Genomic DNA, 20192 nt, shown 5'->3' with positions numbered 1-20192 from the left:
TCTTAATACCTATCCTGCAAACCAACATTAGTGACAAAAAAATTCAGTTTGGTGATATACATAAACAGTATTTGACTTAAGTTTATTGATATAAAAGACATTATTATGTATATTGTTATTTATGTTAAAATAAATTTATAATAAAGCATAATTTGAAAAACGATAAAGCATACTTATCAAAAAATTAAAGCATAATGTAGGTTAAAATGGTAATATCTATCATATTTTCTTTCTTAACTTTAGTTTCCATTTCCAAATATCTTTGAGACACCCACTGATTATTATTATTATTATTATTATTATTATTATTATTATTTTAAAAGCAACGACAAGAACAACAATAGTAATAATAATAAAATCGGTATGGGATTTAATTAGGAACAACAGTAAGACTTGGGAGGAAATTAAATGCAGAATAAATGTGGGAAATGCCTGTTAATATTCAGTCGAGAAGCTTTTGTCATCCAGTCTGCTGTCAAAAAAGCTGAAAGTTAGAATTTATAAAACAGTTATATTATTGATTGTTCTGTATGGTTGTGAAACTTGGACTCTCACTTTGAGAGAGGAACAGAGGTTAAGGGTGCTTGACAATAAGGTTGTTGGGAAAATATTTGGAGCTAAGAGGTATGACGTTACAGGAGAATGGAGATAGTTACAAAATGTAGAACTGCATGCATTGTATTCTTCACCTAACATAATTAGGAACATTAAATCCAGACATTTGAGATGGGCAGGGCATGTAAGCACCTATGGGCGAATCCAGAAATGCATAGAGATTGTTACACTGCGATTCACCCCTTGAGGTTACTGAAGGAAAGGAATAGCGTGCATTGCTGCAATATTTCGTCTCCAGATCCTTCTGTCTATGTGCTGGGTTTGGGATTATACCTGCAACTTCGCAACATTCATCCTACCGCATTGCAAAGTGTCACTCTTCCCTTGTCTCTTTCTAGTCAGTCGTACTCTGTCGTTGACCGAGTAAGCTACTGAGCTATCTGCTTCAAAAACATTGACCGCTGATATTATTGTGTGTGTAATAGTGAGAGTGTAGCCTATATACATATATTATAGCGTTAAGGAAAACCATTGGAAGTGATTCGTTGTGGTTTAGTGAAATAGTGTAAGTGTACATATATATTATATATTATAGCCTTAACACATAGACCTAATAATCTAGTGCAGTGTTTCAAAACATTCAATAGGTAGTTAACAACTTATAAATATGGAGAAATCGCCTGAATGTTACAATAAGCTAAGTGTGAAAATAAGAGTACTGAATTCCAAAGAGAGAGGAATAGTGCTGAATGTATGTAGGAACAGTGGCGCTTGTTCTGTGGCTCAGGTGCCAAGCAGACTGCAGATGCTACCGGATTTTCATACAAGCTAGTACTTGCGATAAAAAAAGAATTCCTTACAGCTGGAAAACTATCAACTCCAGTGAAGAAGACAAGCCCTGGAAATCAGAAGACTAGGCTGCAGTTATATGATTCACTGACTCAATCTGGTATTAGAAGGCAAGTTCATTGTTTCTATAGACAGAATAAGTTACCCACTTTAAAAAAGTTAAAATCTGTTCTCGACGCTGATCCTGATCTTCCAAACATATCATTATCGACACTGAGACGGCTTTTAATTGACATGGGTTTTGAATTTGTGAAAAGAAAGAGAGACTCATTATTGATAGACAGAGACGATATTATTGCTTGGCGTCACAGCTATCTGCGATCTATCAAACGTCATAGAGCTGCGAACAGAAGTATTGTGTATACTGATGAAACCTGGATAAACGCAGGCTCCACTACTTCTAAATCTTGGATTGACAAGACAATAACCTCAGCATTAGATGTAAGAAGGAAACTGCTTACAACAGGGAACAAGCTGCCATCAGGGAAAGGTGGACGCATTATATTAGTTCACGCCGGTACCGAGAACGGCTTCATTCCAGGAGCCCAATTGGTGTACCACGGAAAAAAGGATGGAGATTACCATGACGAGATGGACGGTCCCATGTATGAGAAATATTTCAAAGAGAAGCTTCTTCCGAACATTCCACCAAACAGTGTCATTGTATTGGACAACGCGACTATCCATTCTAGGAAAACTGAAAGACTTCCAACTAAAAACAATACTAAATTAGCAATTCAGTCTTGGCTGACAAGCAAGGGCGTACAATGGGATACTTCCATGCTTAAGACTGAATTGTTGAAACTAGTGGAATCTGTCTGTCCTCTCTATGAGCCCAAATTCATAATCGACGAAATGGCGAAGGAATATGGACATGAAGTGCTGCGTTTACCCCCGTATCATTGCGAACTTAAACCAATAGAAGAGACCTGGAGCCAGATTAAAAGGAAAGTTGCAATAGAAAATAACACATTTAATTTAAGTAGGGTGCAGGAACTTGTGGAAACCAGTGTAAACGATGTGACGCCGAGCAGTGGAGGAACTATGTCTCTCATATTAAAAGTATCGAGTGGGACACTGACTGTTTGCTGGATGTTATTCATGACAGCGTTATCATAAATTTAGAAGATTCTTCTGACGACGATAGCGACAACGATGACGATGAAGTCGATTCTGACTCTGACTTGGGTGTTGCGGTGCTACCAGACTAATAATGCAGCTGGCAGGTGAGTTAAGTATCTTGACAATACTCTGTTCTGAATGTTTTGTAAATACTGTACTGTACGTGATTAGACTTACAGTCGAAAAAAAGAGTCTAATGTGTTTCACGTAAGTAGTAGCGCAGTCGCAGGCCGAGGTAACAAACTCTCCGCCCCTACATTCTGACTATCGTGGCCGTTGTCGCGGCAACGTCTTTAAAAGCGAAAGTGAGGGAAAGTGTGGGAACATCGTCTTCCCCATAAAGACCACAGTAACCTCAAGGGGTGAATCGCAGTGTAGCTGGGAGACCAGATGGAAAAAGAGCTTTGAGGAGGCCGAGACGTAGTTGGGAGGATAATATTAAAAATGGATTTGAGAGAGTTGGGATATGATGGTAGAGACTGAATTAATCTTGCTCAGGATAGGGACCGATGGCGAGCTTATGTGAGAGCGGTAATGAACCTCCAGGTTCTTTAAAAGCCATAAGTAAGTAAGTACGGGAGTTAATTAAGTGTAGCAGTGACAGAATACATCATTTACAATATTAAAATTGGCTTCCATCTTGAATCTTGCATACACTACTTTTAACACTTAAATATAAATGATTGATTAAATGGCAAACTTACTAGTGTCAATTATATCACATATTATATAATTATATTATATAATTAAATTAAATTATATAATTAACACTAGTAAGTTTTCCATTTAATCAATCATTTAAAATTGGCTTGTCGCATCCACCTGTGTCTCAAAGACATTATTATTATTATTATTATTATTATTATTATTATCATCATCATCATCATTATTAACTCTTTATGTTTCTATAAATAATTTTCTCAGGCACTTTCTATTTTCCATTACTGATAATCAGAAAAATAAACTTGAAACATTAAAAACATATTTTCATAACATAAGACATGTTTTAATGACTTTGTATTCAGGAGAATTTCGCTGTAATACAACTATAAATACAATTGAAGAGTGTGATCCCAAAACGTGTTCAGTCCATTTTTATGAAAGGACTGGGGTAGTTTTTTTTTATTCACCATTCTATGGCCTGAGCAAGTTTTCAAGTGACGTGCACAATAACACAAACTTTGAGACAAGGTTTGCTGTTGTTTGTTTGCTTAAAATATAATGATGGAGGGCTCAAACATAATCATATATATATATATAAATCATAAAAATTACCAAATTGACTCAGTGAGTTTTGGGATCACACTGTTCAATTTCATACAAGCATATCAGAAAAGATAGCAATGCAGTTCATGTTGCTATTAGCACTTCAACAGAGTGTAAACATCAAACTCAGAATGACAAACATGCTCTCTTATAAATTAGTTGGCACAACAAAGATCATGTTCTTATTACTTTCTTTCATTTTCTAAATCTGATATTAATTTAACATTAAAAGATATCAAAATTCAATTATTCGAAAACTTCCACATCATTCTCAGTTGAAGTTTTATTACTTGCATATATATTCTATATTGTACACTATGCTATTACTCAGAGTAGAGTAACATCGGAGAAGAGTATTACGCAAGTAACTTCGACTTTTACTCCGAGCACGGCTACATTGTGTGGGACTTTTAAAATGGACCCGTGATTAATCTCTCATTTCATATCATTTGATAATAATCACGCACAGAACACCTGTTTCCTTTCATCAGCTGACGGTAGAAGCAATGTAAAAATGGCAGACAGAATAAAACGTGTCTTAGCATTCATGATATTCTCATTTTTTTAAATTTGGTGGTTCAGTACGAGGTAATGAACACAGGACACATCAAATTAAATATTAATGTATTATATCATGAAACGGCATTCTGGATTTTAAAAACTACCTTGAATATTGTATTAAAACTGTGCGTCTATAATTTTAAAGTTATATTTTATGTTATTTTAGGATGACTTGGATGACTAGGAAGATGAATTTGCATTTATTCGAATTTATTGTTTTAGTTTTATTTTTAATATTATATATTTATTTGAATGGTTTTAATGATGAATTATTTTTTAGAATAATTTTTTTAACATTTTCCGTTTGTGAGGGTGCTTTGTGTTTATCGTTACAGAAGGATGATACACCTAATAGAACAAATGGATATATGGATAATATAGTGACCAGTTACGACGAAATAGAATTCCAGAGGCATTTCAGACTGCAGAGAGCAACATTTGAAAAGCTGCTACAAGTAAGTGCCCCTCTCTTATGCATTTATCAGAGTAGAACAGGTCGGCCACAAGTTGATCCACAAAAGCAATTATTAGCAGTACTTTGGATATTAGCCAGCCCAGATTCATACAGATCCATTGGATTAAAATTTGGTATGGCCAAATCTACCCTCTCAGTTTGTCTTATGCAAGTAATAAAGGCTTTGTGTAATATAGCTCCTACTAGAATTAAATGGCCACAAGGAGATGTTGGAAAATCAAGAGTCATTTAAAAAGCTGTCAGACATACCCAATATTATTGGTGTCATTGATGATTCTTACATACCCATCAAAGCCCCCAAAGAAGACCCAGAAGGTTACATAAATAGAAAATGTTTCCATGCTATTACTTTACAAGGGATTTGCGATTCATCACTGAAATTTATTGATTATTTTAATGGCTGTCCCAGCTCGGTAAGTGATCCAAGAATATTCCGAAATTCAGACATTTATAGGGATATTATGTCCAATCCTCGCCAATTCTTCTCACAAGATGAATTTATATTGGCAGACAAACCTTACCCTGTGATGGAGTGGCTTATCCCTCCCTATGTTGATAGAGGCAATCTGACAAGAATTCAACGTCAATTTAATTTCTAGGTGTCACAAACCTAACAAGTGATTGAAAGAGCATTTGCGCTACTTAAAGGTACATTTCGAAGGTTGAAATATCTGGACTGATTTAATTCCAGTGACTGTACTAGAAGCATGTGTACTGCACAATCTATGTATAGATAATGATTTGTTTATTGAACAGTACATAAATGAAGGACTAGAGGTTCAGGATAATGCAGATATTGTCGAGGATGACTATTTACAGAATCAAGAAAATGGCTATTAAAAAAGAAATAATTTAGCACATCACCTTTACTTTGCAAGAAACATTTAAAGACTATACACATGATGAACAGAAAATAATTTTTTCTTGGTTCACACACTTTTAATACTTGTATATCAATATGATAAAATGTTAAAACTTGTTAACTAATACAATATTAAGTTTCAAATGGGCCGTCTGTGCTTATCCAATTTTATGAAGTACTAATTATAACATGAACGTTTTCGGCACTAGTGTGCCATTTTCAAATGTATAGAAGATGCTGCCTAGTTACATTGTCAAATAGATACACGTAAACATGATCGTTATGTGTGTGAAAACTTATAGTATATACCCTTAAATTATAACATGAAATGCAAAACCCTTACATATAGTTAATTAAAACACATACTTAAAAATAGTAAATTAAAATATTGTTTTGCTATTATAATGTCCATCGTTGTGTGACGAACGTTGTGGTTAACTTGACATTGTCAAATGGAGTGATCCAGTTTCATATTAAAAACGTTGTTTAGTTGCACTATGGTGTAAAATATTAAAATGTTAATTAAACTGTGGAAGTCATAAAATCGTTTCTTATTGATCAAGGTCCACTTGTCTTTTGTTGATCACTTTCACATAATGAAGCACTTCGCAATAATGAAACATGGTGTGTGATATGTAATGTAAGTTGCGGTGATTAATTATAATACCTGGTATATGTTTTCTTCAGATTGCCAATGTTAAGATGTTACAAATTCTGGGTTGTCACCGTCCGAATATCAGCCTAGCCTTGTGCACTGCGAACATAAAAGTTATGCTGTTGCATATGCTAATGTACTGATGGTCCAATAGAATGAGTAGGCAAGTAACTTACGTGCAATAACTGGTTGTACTGTGTGTTCGGCGTTGGCTTGGCACAGACTGAGAGTCAGTCGGTGTTCACATTGGATTTTAGCCTAATGAACGTCTAGCGGAACCGGAAGTGGCGTGGGGGTGGGGGGATCTGAGGAAGGGGGGAATGATCTTGTTTGATTTCTTGAAATTAATTTAAATAGGTTGAATAAAGGGTTATTGGTATTGGCTATTTGCTCATTTAAAAGCGGGTTTCCTTCATTATGGCTCCTGGCGATGTAATATTGCTCTGCCGTGTCAATTAAGGGGCTGCTAGTAACCTTAATAACTTTTAATGCGTCTTTCATATTGATTAATTCATGTCCTCCTTCAATAAGGTGATGAGCATATTTCGATTTATTTCTATTGTATTTAAAATCTGTAGCGTGTTCTCTGTACTTCTTGTCTATGCAGATGACGTGAATATGTTAGGAGAAAATACACAAACGATTAGGGAAAACACAGAAATTTTACTTGAAGCAAGTAAAGCGATCGGTTTGGAAGTAAATCCCGAAAAGACTAAGTATATGATTATGTCTCGTGACCAGAATATTGTACGAAATAGAAATATAAAAATTGGAGATTTATCCTTCGAAGAGGTGGAAAAATTCAAATATCTTGGAGCAACAGTAACAAATATAAATGACACTCGGGAGGAAATTAAACGCAGAATAAATATGGGAAATGCGTGTTATTATTCGGTTGAGAAGCTCTTATCATCCAGTCTGCTGTCCAAAAATCTGAAAGTTAGAATTTATAAAACAGTTGTATTACCGGTTCTTCTGTATTGTTGTGAAACTTGGACTCTCACTCTGAGAGAGGAACATAGATTAAGGGTGTTTGAGAATAAGGTGCTTAGGAAAATATTTGGGGCTAAGGGGGATGAAGTTACAGGAGAATGGAGAAAGTTACACAACACAGAACTGCACGCATTGTATTCGTCACCTGACATAATTAGGAACTTAAAATCCAGACGTTTGAGATGGGCAGGGCATGTAGCACGTATGGGCGAATCCAGAAATGCATATAGAGTGTTAGTTGGGAGACCGGAGGGAAAAAGACCTTTAGGGAGGCCGAGACATAGATGGGAGGATAATATTAAAATGGATTTGAGGGAGGTGGGGTATGATGATAGAGACTGGATTAATCTTGCACAGGATAGGGACCGATGGCGGGCTTATGTGAGGGCGGCAATGAACCTTCGGGTTTCTTAAAAGCCATTTGTAAGTAAGTAAGTAAGCATGTTTTCTGTATCTAATTCTGAAATTTCGGAGGGGTTTGACCTATGTATAGTTTGGGACAGTTTTTGCAATGCAATTGGTATATACCACTATTTGAAAAGGTTCGTTGCTGTTAGTTCTATTGGGAATTATGTTGTGAAGTTTATTATCGGTTCTGAATGCTATGTTGATATTCTGTTTTTTGAAAAAGTTTATTTACTTGGTTTGAAATTTTTCCAAAGTAGGTCATAGTATGCCAGTGTTTGTTGGATTTTGCTTTTACCGGTTCCAATGTGGTTTGTTTTTTCTTAAATAATTTGGCTTTTCTTTTGTTGAGTAATTTATTGATCAGGTGTTTATTGAAGCCGTTTTCTGTTGCTAGGTTTTGAATGTAATTGTATTCTTTTTTGTAGTTATTCTTATTCATTGGTGTCATGAGTAATCGGTCAATTAGATATCTGAATTTGCTAATTTTATGCGTTGTGGGGTGAGTCGAATTATTATCAGTGGAATGTGTAGTGGCCGTTTGTTTTCTATGTATGTTAAAGATTATTTTGGGCGGTCTTACCATGATATTTAGATCTAAAAAGTTTATGCTGTTGTTAATGCTTGTTTCCAAAGTGAATTTCAAATTCTGATGTAGTTCGTTAAATTCTTCTTGTATAAGTGTGTTTTGGTTGGTGTTATCCTCATAAATGATCAGAGTGTCATCGACATATCTAGTATATATGGCAAAATGAAATTTATTGCTTAGAGCATTAATGTGTTCTTTTTCGAGATGTTGTAAGAATATGTTTTCTAAGAAACCTGACAAGGGGTCGCCCATTGCCAGTCCTATTGGTTGGGCGTAAAATTTGTTATGGAATTGAAAATAATTTTGCTTTAGTGAAATTTGTAATAAGTTTATAACTTGTTGGATTAGGTTATTACTTAATTGAAGTTTATTCAGTTTTGAGGATATAATATCTAAGGTTTCATTGATGGAAATATTTGTATACAAATTGGTTATGTCAAGTGATAGTAATTTCGTTGTTTTTGTAGTTTTCAGTTTTCGTAGTTTATTTATTAGTTGTTTTGTATTATTAATGGTGTATTGACTATCTTGTATGATGATTGTTTTCAGGAAATTGTATAAAAATTTGTTAAGTTTATGGTTGGGTGCATTTCTGCAGTTTACTATGGGTGTCATGGTCATTTCTGTTTTATGTGTTTTGGGTAATGTTTTCAATGTGGGGGCTTTGGGGTTTTTCATTATTACTGTGTGACTTTTGTTTTTCGAGATTACATCTGGTGCGTTTTTGATGGCTATTTTTATTTGCTTTTGGTATGTTTCAGTTGGGTCGGTTTTTAATTCCTTTATCTGGTTATTGTTAAAGAACGTATTGGTTTTATCAATGTAATCAGTTTTATACATTAGTACAACAGCATCAATCTTATCTGCTTATATATGTATTATATTATTATCTTCAAACTTTTGCCTCAGTTTCTTTATTTTGTTTTGGTTTGTTTTGGCTGTTTTAAATTCTTTTTTAGTGTTAGGTTCTGTGATGTACTTCTCTATTATTTGTGCTGTACTATATTGTAAAAATTCTTTGTTTTCGTGATTGCTTTGTGAAATTATGTGTTGGGTTTCGATGGCCAGTGTGTCAACTACGTTGTGTATGTTGCTTGTGGGGAAATCATGTTTGTATCCATTTTTGAGTATGTCTATTTCTTGGTTGTTTAGTTGGAGCTTCGTTAGGTTTACTATTCTGTTGTCCTGTGTTTTACTGTTGTTAATGGGTTGCTGTTGTGGTTGGCTGTTTATTAGTGCATTTACTTTTTTCTTTAATGTTTCATATTTGACTCTCATTATATTATTAATTTTCTCGGTATTGTTCGAATAAATTAGGTTCCATGTGTGATTGAAGTAGGTTGCCAATTGCAAATGTATATCATATAATTTCCTGTTTAGGTATTCTTTCTTTTTGTGTAAGAACTTAATTTCGTTAGGCACACACAGTTTTTGATATTGCATGTTGGATCTCCGGGCAGGATATGAGTAGTGCTTGTTTTTTATCATTGCATATTTTGGTGTGACTCTATTTGTTAGTTTGTTGTTCATCACACAACGATGGACATTATAATAGCAAAACAATATTTTAATTTACTATTTTTAAGTATGTGTTTTAATTAACTATATGTAAGTGTTTTGCATTTCATGTTATAATTTAAGGGTATATACTATAAGTTTTCACACACATAATGATCATGTTTACGTGTATCTATTTGACAATGTAACTAGGCAGCATCTTCTATACATTTGAAAATGGCACACTAGTGCCGAAAACGTTCATGTTATAATTAGTACTTCATAAAATTAGATAAGCACAGACGGCCCATTTGAAACTTAATATTGTATTATAACTTACTTACTGGAACAAATCAAAACAAAATGAAATTGTTAACTAATGTTTACTTAGTACTGTATGAACTATTAAAACTTAAGGTAGGCTATTATTCCTTTTCGACTAGTTTCGGTGTGGTGTGCGCCATTTTAAATTAGTGTAGTTTGAAAATGGTGCATACAATGCCAAATATAGTCACAATGCTATATTACCTTTTTGAGTTTTAATAGTTAACACAGTATTAATTTAACGTTATAGACAGTACATATCAGTCTACTGAACAAAATGTATAGTGAAATTTAATTATTTATTATAACTGTATTTTTAATTTGTAAAATACCATGTTTTTAAGATTGATAGTAGGCTAATATTTGTTCACATTTCTAATGAACGTGAATGTCATTGTCAATGACCTTGCACCCAACACATACCAATACACAACAGAGTAATAAACGATTGCTTCAGCATTATGTACTGAGCAAAGTAAAATAATAATGACCGTTCTCATTTTAAACAAAGTTAAGACTCACGAGAGACATACTTTTTTCTTCAGTTATTTATGCTGTACTACCAGTATTTTTTTAGTTTATATCGTGATACCCTGTATAGAAGATAGTTAACTGGATACATTACGATTATTGTAGTCTGTGATAATAAAAAAGAACACTGTGATGGAACAGTACAAACAAATAAGCACAGTTTTGTTTACAATTTATCAATTAGTTTGTCCATTTTTTCACTGAATGCTACTATCGCTTCTCTTTGAACTTATAATAGTTCCTTATGTCCACATTCTTTTTCTTCTTCCTTTGTCTTGTTCATTTTAATAAATTCTGAAACAGCCTTTTCGAATTTTGTCTTTTTCTTTGATGATTCTTTGCCCTCTTTCCTTCTGCCCCTTATCACTTCACTCACTATCACTTGCTCAAGACTCAAGGGCTTATCATCATCATCATCATCATCATCATCATCATCATCATCATCATCATCATCATCATCATCATCATTCAGATTAATGTTCCCACCTCTACTTGACGATGCTACTGCCACTGGCTGTATATGTGGCTTTTTTCCAAATAGTTCATGGAACTGATTAAAATATTGGAAATACACTGCTGAAGTGCCTGTTTGTGTAGCGTTCATGTTGTCCACTCTTGCCTGGTATTTCTTTTTTAGATATTCGAATTTAAATTCACATTGTTTGAGAGTGAAATTACCCCCAACAGATTTCACTTGATCAGCAACACATTTCCAGACTATATCATTTCTTACTGAAGAGGATTTAAACCTTTCAATATTCTGTCTGTATGCATCTATTAATGAAAGCACATCATTATGAGACCATCTATTTGCATTTGTATCCACATTTTCGGCTTCAGGGGATTCCGTCACCTCCTTCCTTGAAGTGGCTTCCTCATCTTCGACCTCGCTTGTAGTAGGGGAGCAACCTCCTCGCGCGTGCATGGCACATACAATAAGTCACCTAGAATAAAGTCAATATATAAAAGAAACAAAGAACAAAAAAAATAGGCCTATGTTAAAACTTGCATTGATGGAATAATACGATTACAAGGGCAGATATTAGATTGCAAGGGAGAAGATAAACTTCCTTCTAGTATAAAAATAACAAATAACAGCAGTAGTGACTATTATTTATTTTAATTAAATTTTGTTTTCTTGTTATATTACATTTTGTAATAATGTATGTTGTTATTATTCTACATAATGACAGAATTTGTCAGCCTCTGAATTTCATAAACAGATTACGATTATGAGCTTATTATTTGTTAAACACTTACCTCTTTCGTTTTGAACTAAAACATGCCCTTCTTCATTGAATATATTACTTTCTTGTGCATCAACAACAAATTGGAATTCCATTTTTGCACTGGTACGATAAATTGCACGATTTCAGATTAATTAATAAGCGCAGGAGTTGACTGCGCATGTCGAGTAGGATTTACCCACCACAGCACACGGAGTAAAGAGAGTACACTCCGGAGTGTGCTCTTTGGTATTTATGAACAATGGAAAAAGTAACTCTACAGCAAGGAAATTAGTTTTATGAACAGCTGGAGTAGACTCAGAGTGTACTCCGAGTAGAAGAGTAACATTTTATGAACGGAACCCTGGTACAGCATTCCTTTTACTTGTCAAATTTCACTTTCAATATATCAGAAGTGACTGAAACTTACAAATCCAGAACTCATAACTTTGGTGAGGGATTCAAGAGCCTCACAGTTTTGTGGATGAAAAAGAACAGATTTGGAGTTCTTCAAGTATGCACCACCAATGTTTCCAATCAGCTGTTTCGGCATAAGTTGCATTATCAATTTTGGTGGCCAGGAATCAGCTTTTCTGAAAGAAAAACAATGGTTCTAAGGTTTCTTGGTCCCACAATTATATGTATACGTTTATATATAAATATTATTCCATAAACATTACATAAAATCAAATATTTCTCTTTCGTAGTTCCACTTTTAGTTCATACAGTTAAATTAATTTCTCTCCCCTATTTATAATGCAACATTGCTTTTCTAATTATTTCACATGTTGCTACTTTTGTGTCACGCTAGTACAAATTGTTATGGAACTCTCACATTGCGACTACTTTACATGCTGAGTGCAGTTTTAAAGTAGACACATGAACTGAATTTTCAGTGTTGCAGCAGCTACAGTGCTTTTGATAATGGTTTTGTTGAACATTTACAGTATTTGCAAGCAGTGTCGTCGCTCTTCAAATTGGACCATTAGTGTATTACAGTGAAATGCCATTATTACGAACACTGCAATTACGAACTTTTCAGAATAACGAAAGAATTATTTAGTCCCACCCATTTTACTATTAATTTACATGTTAAAAATGTTCAGTTTAAAGAACGCATAAGTAACGAATTATTCAATTTAACATAATAATAATTCATCCCACAACAAAAAAAAATGTTATTTTAACGAAATTAGGCCTAATAAGCAATTAAAAGGTACTTAAAATGAATTCGAAAGAAAATAAAATGAGTTATCCTAGGCATTGGTCACCTTTGCTTTCAGTGAGTTTTCTGAACGCACTTCCATAGTTTCAATTTATATTTAAATGGAATGGTTTAATAAAGTCGAACTTTCAAAGGTAGTTTGTACCTAAACAGTGTTGAGGAAAGAAGTAAAGAAGCAGGTATGGCAGAAAAAAAGACAAGAAAGCAGTTTTCGCTAGACGAGAAGAGAAAAATCATTGAAGAAGTAAACAGAGGAGAGAAGAAAAGCGAAGTCACAAGAAAATATGGTGTAAGTGCATCGACATTTTCAATATTTTTCAAAGAGAGTAAAAACTGAGAAAAGTATTGAATCTGACGCAAATGAACCTCAAAGAAAGAAGATAAGAAGTGCCGTCAATGAAGACGTGAACAGTGCTGTGTATAAGTGGTTTATTCTTTACTATATGTAGGGTAAGTCAAACTGTTAAAATAATATGTATTACTGTATCAATCTCAAAACTAATATTTCGAGTCATCGATTCAGAACCCAATCTCTTAGATCATAATATTTCGAGAAATCGATTCAACAAGAAGGCTGTAAATCAGTAGCGGCCCGCAGTTAAAATAGTTGGCAGTTCTGCATGAAATAATTTACAGCTATAGATAAGTGCATCGTAGTTTGGAGTTTAGCAGCAAAGTTAATATACCAATTTTTTAAGAATCAGAATGACATTGATATAGCCTAAATCTCTAATTCTGTGTGATAAACACAATCTATATTAAAAGAAAAGCTTTTGAATAACAATGTTGAGTAAGAACATAATAATTTTGAAAGCCATGCATTTCTTACCTTATCTTTTGTATATAAACTCCATTCGTCTTTCCTTCTGATGTGCGAAGTTCTCGATTACCCTGTCATTGAAGTTGCGAATACTTCCAATGTAGTCACGTTCAATGGATAGCATTGCTAGCGCGTTCAGTCTGTCCTGGCACATAACACTTCGCAAAAATGTCTTAACTCTCTTTAACGTAGAGAAGCAGCGTTCTGCTTCGGCTGTGCTCATGGGGGTTGTTATGAGGATTTCCAACAACTTAATTGTCTCTCTGAAGCTCTCCTTCAAATTATTTCTTAGAAAGAAATTCAGAAGCGGTGTAGCACCCTGAATATTTCTAAAATCTGGCCTCATATACACTATTGACAATTCCGTTTGCAGACGATCTTTTTTTAAGCCTGGATATTGTTGGATAGTTGCGGTCAGTTGTTTCGAAGGAAATTCTTTAGAATAAATTTCGAAATGGGATGATGAAAGCAAAGAAGATGCTACCAAATGACCTGTGGATTTAAACCGGCTTTTCGCACTGACAGTAATTACATCGCATACTTCTATTGCCGCAATACGGCGACTGTCTTCCGTGTCATCTTTCCGTCTTCGTTTTGATTCGGAATTGGAAGGATATGCTCCCACCTCTTCAATTATCTTGTTTACATTTTCCCTCACTTTGCCAACGCTATCTTCAAATGACTGTATGTTTGTTCTACAAAATTAGGATCAGTCTGTCTTGTTTGCAGCTGATTATACAAAATATCAACATGAGGCATTAGGTGGTGGAAAAAGGTAAGCCAGAAAATGAAGGTCTGGTTATGCAGCATTCTTTCTATAGAGGAAGCTTGATTTATGACAGCCGGCTGAGTGAACTCCTCCTGTATTTCTATCATGCATTCTAGAAGATCTTCCCGATGCTCATAAACCACGTAGACTGTCCGACTGTTAAAATTCCAACGGGTGGGTGCGGATCGTGGCACTCTTTTTTTTTCACTTTTTTGTCAAGGACGTCAAGTCTTTGAGGAGAATGTGAAAAAAAAGCTGGGATTTCTTGCAGATTTGCAAAAAATATCCTAACTTGACTATTTTGTGAGCATGCTTGTTGCATTATTAAATTTATTTGATGGGCATAACAGTGCAAGAAATGAGCTGCAGGATACACGTTTTTAATCTTTTGCTGTACCCCTCCATGTTTCCCACTCATTACGTTAGCCCCGTCATAACACTGCGCAATTAATTTTTGTGGTTCAATAACTGGTTGAATTTCCGTTAAGATGGTTTGTGCTAAACTTTCCGCATCACGTCCTGGTGGTAAGAGAAATTTCCAAAACCTTTCCACTGGTACTCCATCTTTAACATAACGAAGGACTAAAACCATTTGTGATTTTGCGGCAGTGTCCGTTGTTTCATCTGCCATTATCGCAATATAACGAGCTTCTTTAATTTCCTTGAACAATTCTTCATGAATAACTGCTAACATGCTATCCAGCAATTCATTTTGAATTGTTTTGAAGTACCTTTGAATTGCGACGAGCCCTGTAAATGATCTTTCAAAGTTTGATCTAAATCTGCGGTAAAGTCAATCAAACCCCGAAATATACCACGGTTTGTTGAATCTTCCGATTCGTTATGTCCTCGCATCGCTAACTCAAATGCGCCACAGAATTTCACACAATTATTTATTTTAGATAGAACATATCTATTCTTAGAAAGATTTTCATTGTGCTTCTGAATATTAGCCCAATATGCAGAATCCAGTTGTGTTTGAATATTTAATGTCCCTAACAGAGACAAATCTGTTTGATTGTTCAAATGAGTTTTAGAATTTTCATGCTTCTTTATTTTTTCTGACAAATGAACTAAATCCTTCACTCCGGTTTTTGTCCATGAATTTTCTCCTCCAAACAGAAGGCATGGGAAACAGAAAAGAGTGTTTTCATGAGCACAACCACAAATCCAATCGTTTCTGTTATAAATTTCGGTATTAAAATGCCTAATATATGATTTGCCTCGACTTTTTCCAGAAATTTCAATATTCAAATTTGGTGTAGGACGTCCTAATTCTTTAACATGCAATTTCTCTTCATGTGTTAATTTCGAAAATGGTTGATGGATAAGTTTTTTCACTTCATTCATTTTAAAGCAAAACTTACACTTTGAAGCACTGACAAAACCGACAAAACACACTACACACAGCACTGTAACACAATCTACTTCGACACTGGAACTGTACTTACATATGTACTGAAAGTAAGCTCAGTGCCCAGTGTACGCTTTCTCCTAAAATAGGCCATAAGGAGATGGGGGTAGTGGCGGTTTTTTTTTGTATACTATTGGGAGGGTTAGCTGCGTCACTTGCAGCTCTAATGCTGTCTTACGGGGTGGCGAAGAAAACCAGTTTTATGCCAGCGACTACCCTACGTTGAGGTCCAGGAATTGCCGAGCACAAATCCGAAAAGTACACTACAGACAAAATTCTGTAACAGTTCAAGGCTCCTACAGACAGTAAAATCTCGAATCAAAGGAGAATTAATTGGAAATATAAATGAAACGAAGTAGGGTACACATAAAGGCATGTTTTACATTTTTTTATTTTACAGGTCCATATAATTGGCAGTTCTGCAGCTCTGCAGTTCTTATTGTAGAGCCGCCTCTGCTGTAAATGTAACAATACCTAACCTACATAATCCTGTTCAACATACTTTTTTCTCTGTAAAACTTAATTTTTGGTTCTAACAAGGCCATGACGAATGAATACCATGCAAGAATAATTATTCAGCTGTCGGATATACATAATTATAATTAGCCCTAAGGCATCAATTCTTATTGAAGTTGCAATATAATATTGATATACAGTATAATCTAACCCAGGTACAGTATCTGTTATTCCATAATATGGGACACAATTTGTAGGCAAATTTTAATCAATTTTCGGTTTAATTAAATTTCACTGTAACGAAAATAATTACAGTACCCCCTTGAGTTCGTTATACTGGCATTTCACTGTATATAGTTTCTGTGTATCCCGTTTTGTCTGACATGATGAAAATTAACAATTTGTGGTGCTCTATATATGCGACAATTGTCCAACTTCAACAGGTGGCCTGGGTGGCATTCGTGAATACGACGCTGACAGGTGGGCCATTCTAACTCTGTCCTGACAGAGCCAGATTCAATTCCCAGAGGAGTACTTGACGAGCCAGATTCAATTCCCAGAGGAGTACTTGAGCAGCCTCAGAGTTTGGAGCCCCAAGTTCTTTCAATATAGCATTGGAAACCCATACTACACCCAAGACTTCATTCCAGGCTATTTTTAACTACTGTATAGCAGATGACAGATGAAATGAGAGGAAGGTGGAAAGATGCTTGTAAAGGTATGGAAGTGGACATGCAATTGGAACTGCACACAAAGGAGATGCTGTTGCTGCTACTGATGATGATGATGATGACGAAGATGATAATGATGATGATGATGATGATGATGATGATGATGACAGTGGAGGAGTGAGCCTGATACCAGATCCAACGTTCAGGAGTAAACCTAGAACCAGATCCACATTCAAAGAATTTGTTGAAGCCAATGATACTCTTCCACCACGTGGGAAGCAAGATATAGAGCAGCTATGTAGCCATGTTGAGGTAAATCACAACAAAGAATAAGGAAAGGAAGAAAATGACATAGGTGACGAAAAACCATTGCCAACATGTCTCGACATGTCTGGACATTTATGACCATTTTCTTCAAGGAATTGCCAATGTACTAGAGCATATCACAAAAAGTCTGTGGGAACTAAAGCCAACCTCTATAAAAAAAGATGCCAAACAAACAACAATAGACAAATTCTTCATTAGCTTAGATTAGTACACTACAAGATAAAACATAATTGTAAGCAGTGTGTGCTGTACTTGGGATTGACTGCTTTCACCTCCAGGAATGTACCAGCTTCAATTTATTATAATAAGATAAAATATATAATTTAAATTTGTATTTGTGATGAATAATATAATAATAAATAAAATATTATTATTCCTATTACAAAAGTGATGAAATACTGCATGATACAACCAATTTTTCAGGGTCCCCTTTTAAGAAGTCTTCCTGCATAACTGCATAACTTATTTTTCTTTTTAATATCTTAAGACGGTTTCACTGTATTTCTGTTTAATGGAGAATTCTGGCTTTTCTTCAGTTTTGTCTTCAAGGACTGTTAAAACCTTAAACCCAGGGGTATTTAAATATCCAGAATACCCCTGTGCCAGTGCTTTTATACGCCCCAGCTATAAAAATGTTCATGATGTGACAGCATTTGACATAGGGATATTATTTTTTTACCATGGACAGTGTTGCTAAACTGTGTAGAATTCCACAAAGTGTGTGAAATTTTGATTGCTGTGTGAATTTTGTGTGGAATTCTCACAGTTAGGACCACTAAATTTTTTAGTTAATTAAAAAATGAATGTACACGTACAAATACCAGTAGAGTTGACTCTCGAGTAGCCATGGGTGGATTATCTAAACCGCGCTTAATCTATATTGTATTCTATTGTATTTATTAACATTCAATGATATTCGTACATTGCTTCACAGCTAGAATATAGAACAAGTCAAAAAACTTAATACTACTATAAAGTCTTAATTTATAGTCTCAGTCTAATTGAAATATATACAGAAGATTTCTACTAGTACAACACAAAGTTTTAGTACCAATTTCATGAAGCGTTGTTGAATGTAACGAATTCACCTATAGAATAGAAGGTGTGAGAAATTAGGTACTTCTTTAATTTGGCCCTAAATAATCTTATGTTTTGAGTTTCATTTTTTATATTGATAGGGAGGTTATTACAAATTTTTACTGTCATATAACACGCTCCTTTTTGATAGGACGATAGACTTGCTGATGGAGTATGAAAATAATTTTTGATGCATATTTATGCTATGAACTATTGAATTGGTTACAAAGTTTTCATGATTACATACTGGTAGTAAAGACCATTTCCCTGTAGGGGTAGCTTGGGTTTTTTCACCTTTTTGACTCTTTCTTTATACACTAGTAGCCATAATTCTGGAAACTTTTGTGTTTGTACTGAATTATTATAACATCTGTATTTATTCACATTAATACAAAATTTTAAATGTTACTCGGAGCTGATTCGTTAATTTTGGGGTTATAATATAGATATTACATTAAATCTTTAATATTTTAACAATAATCATTACTATGTAGGAAATTGTGTTCTTGTCATTTAAGATCTAGGCTAAATATTAATTTCAGATTTCATTATAATTTCCCATTATTTACTGTAATATAAATTGGTCTGTTGTTGATTTTGTGTTAAGATTATTGTTGTTCAGTAGGAGCATTGTTGAGTACTGTTAGCATACAATGTAGACATTATTAGTGTGTTTCTATCATTTTGTTCAGTTAACACCTAATTGTTTTATCACAAACTTTATTATTAATTTTATCACACTGGCTCTACGAAAGCACTGGACACCTTCTAAATGAAGTAGAGCAATCACATTTCGAGTAGAAGGCTACACATTCAAGAAAATTTCAAGAAAACTTGGTAATGGTGCTAGTGTCGGGCATTGAAAAGGTACGGCAGAGATACAAATCCACAAAATTCTGTAAAACAGCACCTAGGACTGGTAGAAAACCTAAATTAAGTCCAAGAGATGTGAGTCAGATTTGTCGATTAGCAATGAAAGATCAAAGGAAATCTTCTATAAAGACATAGAAAATGTTCTACACAGCAGTGGACTTAGTATTTCTGCGAAGACTGTATGAAGGAAGTTATTTGACAATGGCCTGAAAGCTAAAGCACCCAGAAAAAAGCCTTTTCTCAACAAAAGACAACAAGAAAATCACGTAAATTGGTGAAAAAATCATCGATCATGAACCAATGATGACTGGGTGAAAGTGATATGGAGCGATGAAACAAGGATTTCTATCTTTGAAAGTGATGGAGTCAAATACATTCACCGCCGAAATGGAGAAGCTTTGAATCCTGAGTGCCTCATCGCAACCATGGAACATTCTGTTGCTGTCATGATCTTGGGATGCATGTCCAGGAATGGAGTAGGAAGACTTTAGATTGTTCAAGGGAATTCGAACACGAAAAAATAAAAACAATATATATATTCCGGAAGTGAAATTGATACCATCCATTGTCAACTTACACCCAAATTGTGGTGACTTTGTATTTCAACAGGATGGTACTCCATGCCATATTGCTAAGTGTTATGCACTGGT

General features: G+C 34.6%; 1 protein-coding gene across 6 annotated transcripts in view; it reads right to left on the bottom strand.

The window, feature by feature from the left end:
* The window catches only part of MED25 (Mediator complex subunit 25), a 247691-nt gene that overhangs the window by 85630 nt on the left and 141869 nt on the right, over nucleotides 1-20192 (bottom strand). For all 6 annotated transcript variants that reach the window (XM_069840860.1, XM_069840862.1, XM_069840861.1 and 3 more), the window contains one exon: nucleotides 12341-12503. In XM_069840860.1, coding sequence (XP_069696961.1) covers nucleotides 12341-12503 — 163 coding nt within the window. The remainder of the gene's footprint in view (nucleotides 1-12340; nucleotides 12504-20192) is intronic.

Source organism: Periplaneta americana, chromosome 12, assembly GCF_040183065.1.
Source record: "Periplaneta americana isolate PAMFEO1 chromosome 12, P.americana_PAMFEO1_priV1, whole genome shotgun sequence".
Taxonomy (NCBI): domain Eukaryota; kingdom Metazoa; phylum Arthropoda; class Insecta; order Blattodea; family Blattidae; genus Periplaneta; species Periplaneta americana.
This window is presented reverse-complemented; position numbering and strand designations above follow the sequence as displayed.